Genomic DNA, 6,469 nt, shown 5'->3' on the forward strand with positions numbered 1-6,469 from the left:
CATCTCTGTCCTATGGTCTGTTGTTTTTACGGTAGTGTCACGTTTTGTTACTTTTGTTTCGCTTATTTTATGTTCGCAGCCGTGTAACTTTTTATTTGTATTTTATTTTATTCTAATTGGTACCAATATTTCATTTCTATTGTAATGTATTTATTATTGTAATGAGGTATGCTTTGTACATATTATTGAGAGGATGAACCTTTCCCAGGTTTACCATTTCGGCGATTTATAAGGAGTTCGCAATCTTGTATTCCTTATACCCCCTAAAGACGATTCCTGGACGGGAATCGAAACGTCGGGTAAATAAACCCTTCAATTGAATCTGGTGTTTACAGTTTTCCAATATATATATATATATATATATATATATATATATATATATATATATGTTTATATATATATATATATATATATATGTTTATATATATATATATATATATATATATATATATATATATATGGGTTCTAATCTTTCTCCGGTGTTGGCGAACCTATACATGAAATACTTTGAGTGCGTACTTTTATCAAGTATCAAACCAGCCGACCTGTTCTGGTTCAGATATGTCGAACATGTTTTCACTATCTTGGATGACAAATGGGGCTCTTTCAATGTTTTTTCTTGATAGTCTCAACAATTTAGCACATAATATTAAATTTAAAGTAGAATGGGAAATTGAAGGAAGAATACCTTTTCTTGATATATTAGTGATCAGATGTCCAGATAATTTGTCTTTTACAGTATACAGGAAGCCTACTCATACGGGCAGTTATTTACATTTTTTTCAGTAATCATCCGGATAATATAAAATATAGTGTTGCCTCGGACCTTTATTTAAGAGCTCTTCGGATTTGCAGCCCGGAATTTCTCAACTCAGAAATTGAACCGGTACGCACTCAATTATTAAAAATAGGCTACCCAGACTGGTTTCTGACAAAAGCCCTCAGCAAAGCCAAAACCAGTTATTTTAGAACAACCATTTCCAACACAAAATTTGTCTGGGAAAAATCAAATATTAATCTCCCTTATAATGAATCCATGCATGCCTCATCTAAATTATTACCTAGGAACCAAATTAGAATCACTTTTAGTTACCCAAATAACATTTTTAAAAAAGTAGTAAATATCCATCACAGAACATCCAATAAGGACGAATCCGGAGTATATAAGATACCATGTCTCGATTGTGATAAAGTGTACTGGGGACAAACGGGACGTGATCTACCCACTAGGATCAAAGAACATAAAAATTCTTTAAAATACGGCCAAGAAAACTCAGCTGTATTCCTCCATTCTAGACTTTTAGATCACAGAATAGATTGGAAGAATGCAGCTACAGTATACAGTTCACATTGTAGTTTCAAAAGAAAAATTATTGAGTCCTCAATAAAAAAGTTTCCAAATTATAATACTTTCAAAGGTCAATGGTCACCTGATGCCATAACTAGTATGACAGTTGACAAATTCATCTCCACAGGACGTAACGTCCGACCTCACTCAGGGCAAGTGACCTGAGGCTTACTGAGTTCCCCAATGTTACTTCCTCCTCTGTATATAACCACTTGTCTATGTACCCTATAATTGTAACTGCTGAAGAGGACCACAGTTAGTGGTCGAAATATACGGTTTACTCTGTATCTCAGCATATCTTTCTCCGAGAGTGGGTTTAAGTTTTATTTTATTCGTGTGTTACGACACCTACGTTACTTGATTTGATACACACACACACACACACACACACACACACACACACACACACACACACACGCACACACACACACACACACACACATATATATATATATATATATAATATATATATATATATATATATAAATATGCATTTTTTGCATGTCTGCGTTCGGGTTTACAGTTGGATCTTAGGTCTGGGATTTCTACAATAATATTTGTGTGGTAGTTGTAGTTTTAAGTGTCTGGTTATTTTTACAGGATGTGCCTTGACATGATGTATGGATTGGATTTATAATCATGTATTTTGGTAGGTATAAGGAAATAGTTAATTATCTCTCTGCACTTGTACTTGTTTCAGTAGCTTTCCGTTGGGCGGTGGCGTGATGTGTGATATATGTTTGAGTCAGATTTTTATAATTTGGAATTGTGGAGGTCAGCAAGATTGGAGGTATTGCAGAAGGGCCAGTGCCTGTCGGGTACCTTGCATGCATGTGGATTACGTGTCAGGGATGTGATACATCGTAATGGTTAGTAATGGTATACGGATACATATACTCAATCATGTACTAATAGAGGTATTCTAATGTTGCGAAAATAAAAAGAAACCATATATGAGACATATTTTGCTGACAATGTAATGATAATAATGTTTTGATATTATGATAACAATAAGCATATATATTTTGTTTACAGGATATATTAACAATACATTATTCAGCACTCCAATCAAAGGATAATGTGTACTTTGCACTATCAAGCACGTCAACAGAATAATAGAGAAAAATAACCACAAATCCTTTATGTAATTAATGTGAACCAATGTAGTGACAACGTTGATATATACTTCGGCCAACAAACTGCATCAACAGAACGATAGTGAAAAGTGAACATAAACTGCTCAATAATCAAAGTAAACCAATGTAGTGCCGATGAGAAACTAACCCAAGTGTAGAATGAAAAGGGTTTTCATGAAATTATCAACAATGGCCTTAAATCATCTTAGAATTGTATATCTGCCTCAGAGAAAGAAAATAGGATACTAGAATTGGTAGCACGATCTTTGAACTCCAACCATCTTCGAGCAGTAATATAGATCAATGGTCCTCTCACATTTGAAATATGCTATTCCTGTATGGTCGACAGATCTCATCAAAGACATCAATAGATTAGAAAGAGTGCAGTGGCGGGCCAACAAATATAATACCAAATGTAAGAAACAGAGCACATATTGTTCACTTGCGCAACATTCTTCTTCTAAGCTTGTGATATGCATGAAACTACTCAAGTTTATCAGTAAATTCAAAGATACGATCAAAGACTGGCCTATTATTGACGACTAGGAATTTTGAAATTTTTCTATTTTTAATTCTTTCTCTCTCTCTCTCTCTCTCTCTCTCTCTCTCTCTCCTCTCTCTTTCTCTCTCTCTCTCTCTCTCTCTCTCTCTCTCTCTCTCTCTCTCTCTCTCTCTCTCTCTCTCTCTCTCTCTCTCTCTCTCTCTCTCTCTCTCTCTATCTATCTCTCTCTCTCTCTCTCTCTCTCTCTCTCTTTTCTAATTACGGCCATAAATTAATGTTTGCGACAATGTCGTATAATAGTTATCAAACGTTACATCTCTACCAGATCCGGAAAAGTCGGATCAGCCTTCTGACCACGACCTAAGATTACTTTTCATCTTTGAATCGGTTATCAGGCTATCTGCCAGCCTAGGCTTTCATTTTGCATGCATACAAAGAATTTGTATCAACCAGTGTACTTATATTGATAATATTCATGTCTGGTTTACTGGACAGGAAAGAAATCAGAAACCTTTCCTCTACTCCTTATGGTATCCTCTGTATCAGAGCAAAAGCCAAACACCAGGTAAAAATGCTAACAGAAATCCCATGGATCCGCAAAGTACTCCGCAATGCATGAAATCAAAAGCACTATCGAGATCACTGCATTGATAATCAACCCCTACTGAAAGTCACGTCGGCGCTCCACAGAAACACAATGCAGTAGAATCCGATGAGTCTTTGATTTATCTGGCTTAAATCCAGATTGCTCAGGCCCCGAAAACTATAACATATGGAAACAAGCCCGTGTTGGTAAGCATCTTGACTGACAAATTGAACAATGTAATACCGCGGTAATGGGAGTAAGCATCACAATTTATCCCGGTAGATGGCTCCACTGTATCATCAGTCGTAGTAAACACACAATGGCGTCCTATGAAAATTGGACAGTTCAGCGTTTAAAAGTTGAATTGATAACAAGAGGAGCGCTTGTCTGAGGGAGGAAAGAGAATCTGATAGAAAGGTAAGATATCGTACTCACTTTCAACACAATTTCGAGTAACAATAGTCCTTTGTTATTGTGTAGATATTCATTCTATTGGTCGAAATGTTCACTCTAATACCACGGTCTGCCATAATACTGTCCCCAGATTCAAACATATGTCCTTGTATTAAACAAGATCTTTCGATTATCTGTCTGTCAGATTCGCTGCCACCGTGGCTATCACTCACATAAGAAATTAGTTCACCTAGAATGCAGCCGATCATTGTCTTCAAAGTCGAAAAAGTTGCACTTTGTGCATTAACATTACTGGGTTTTTCAATCGGCACCTCTGTTGCATCCAAAAGTACTCTATTTGATGGAACTTGTTTTTTGAAGTTCACTGGCATTAAGTCCTGCACTGTGTTTCTTTCTGGCTAAAAACTATTTCTTGGAGTTGGAAGAACATAAAATCAATCCACATTTAAAACTTTTGATGCATAAGTTTGACTGATTCTGAACAAAATAGATAATTCAAAATCATCTTTGGCCTGTCTCAACTTGATTATAGTAAAAACAACTGATCTTCCGCTAATAATAAATCATAGCCTATTCCATCAAGATTATTGACAGCTGGGCCAAGCACAGAGAATATTAAGAAAAAATGTGCAAAGTCATTAAATCCTGTATAATAGTGAATGGCCTTATTGTCATTTTTAAACCGGATGATAGAGAATTTAGCGTTCATAGAATTTAGTATCTCACACTGGAACAGAGTAATGCTGCGGCATTTTAAAGTTAGTTTTATCACGTTTGGAAACAAGACTGTAAAACAGGAAGTGAACTTCACGACTCATCACACAGTGCTGCCATCTGGTGAGGTAACGCGTGCTGACTCCCATTGTTGCAGTCTTGCCCGTCCCCTTTCTTACTCCAGACATTGGTACCGTTTTTTCAGCAATAGGAAACCAATGTGATTCCTTACACCCTTTTTGTCTTGAATGTAACAACAGATATTCTTTCAGATTTCTTTTATATTTACCAGTTTCGTTTAGAGCTGCCTTTTTTTTTCTTCTTCTTCTTTTTCTATCAAATCCTTCCACATTGCTCAGGCCCCGGCAACTATAACAGATGGAAACAAGTAAGTGTCAGTAAGCATCTTGACTGACAAATTGAACAATTTAATACCGCGGTAATTGTTGCAGTCTTGCCAGTCCCCTTTCTTACTCTAGACATTGGTACCGTTTTTAAGCAATAGAAGACCAATGTGATTCCTTATACCCTTTTTATCTTAAATGTAACAGCAGAATTCTTTCAGATTTCGTTTAGAACTGTCGTTTGTTTGTTTGTTTTTTATCAAATCCATCAGAATTATCACATAACAATGTTAATCATTAGTGGATAAAAATGTATGAATTTTTTAAGCCTCTTTTTTATACGTTTCTCTCTTTTTCTTTCTTTTTTTTATCAAAATATTTTGGGCAAAACTGATTAGGGCCATCTTTCCTTACATGGAATTTAAGAAACAAATGTTTCAGTGGCGATATTTTGATTTGTTTCACACAATTTATCCACATTTTTTCTCTCGATTAAATCCGATGTCCCTCGTTCGGCTATCGTGGTATTACAGATGAAGATGATCTTTTACCATTAACTAGAGTTGAGTACATTTTTTCATAGTTGCATCCAGTAGGAGTCAAGAAGTTCAAAACACTTGTATAGGTGCTTATACCTAAGACAAGTTGTAGCATAGAAACAACATGAAACCAATTTTAAGCAATGGGTGTTTATTAACTCAGTTGGACCAAATAAAGCGAGCTTTAAATTGGTAATGTTTTCAGGAGCCCACTAATCTTCCAACTGAGCTATTGCGTATCGTTAGTGAGGTGACTGTGGTCTAAATCATTATTCGAATGACAAAGGCATCACAAGCAGGAATGCTTTTTTGTAGGAGTAACACGACTGACACTGAAGATATTTACTTACACTTATCAAGCACAAATTCTCCTATTAGATAAACTTTTTTCACAGTGACTAACATAGAAGGTACTTTTTTCCTGTAGGTTGATGGATAGTAGTGTATATATCATTGCTACGACAAGAGAAATAAAAAGTATATACTTCTGTACTGTGCAATGATTTATTACGCATTATTGCGACAAAGAATACAAAAAATAAATACATATCTGATGGGGATTTGCTTGCATGGAGTGGTTGAATCTACACACCATTAGCAGAACAATATTTCGAATAAAACATTATCAATAAAGACATGAAATGATTTTGAAGTGACTTTGTACTTAATTTTCAATTAAGGAGGCGGGTAAGCAGTACAAAAATAAACATATCTCAAAACTTTCTAATACAAAGCAATTAAAGAAACCCTAAACTAATTCTGAAATTGTATGTACAGTTCATATTAGATTTAAGGAGTTGAGTAAGCAGTATAAAAATAAACGTTTCTCCGGGGAAGGACGACTATAGTGGGGAGGTGCTGTTCTTGCTGAGCTTCGATGGCTTCC

At 35.5% G+C, this 6,469-nt stretch overlaps 1 protein-coding gene across 1 annotated transcript in view; it reads right to left on the reverse strand.

Annotated features, from left to right (window-relative positions):
• The window catches only part of LOC143028797 (uncharacterized), an 11,370-nt gene extending 7,013 nt beyond the window's left edge, over positions 1-4,357 (reverse strand). Inside the window, exon 1 of the mRNA XM_076191165.1 lies at positions 4,216-4,357. Coding sequence (XP_076047280.1) covers positions 4,216-4,357 — 142 coding nt within the window. The remainder of the gene's footprint in view (positions 1-4,215) is intronic.
• Between the last annotated feature and the right edge of the window lie 2,112 nt (positions 4,358-6,469).

The sequence above is a fragment of the Oratosquilla oratoria genome, chromosome 10, assembly GCF_046742065.1.
Source record: "Oratosquilla oratoria isolate Oo_2021 chromosome 10, ASM4674206v1, whole genome shotgun sequence".
Lineage (NCBI taxonomy): Eukaryota > Metazoa > Arthropoda > Malacostraca > Stomatopoda > Squillidae > Oratosquilla > Oratosquilla oratoria.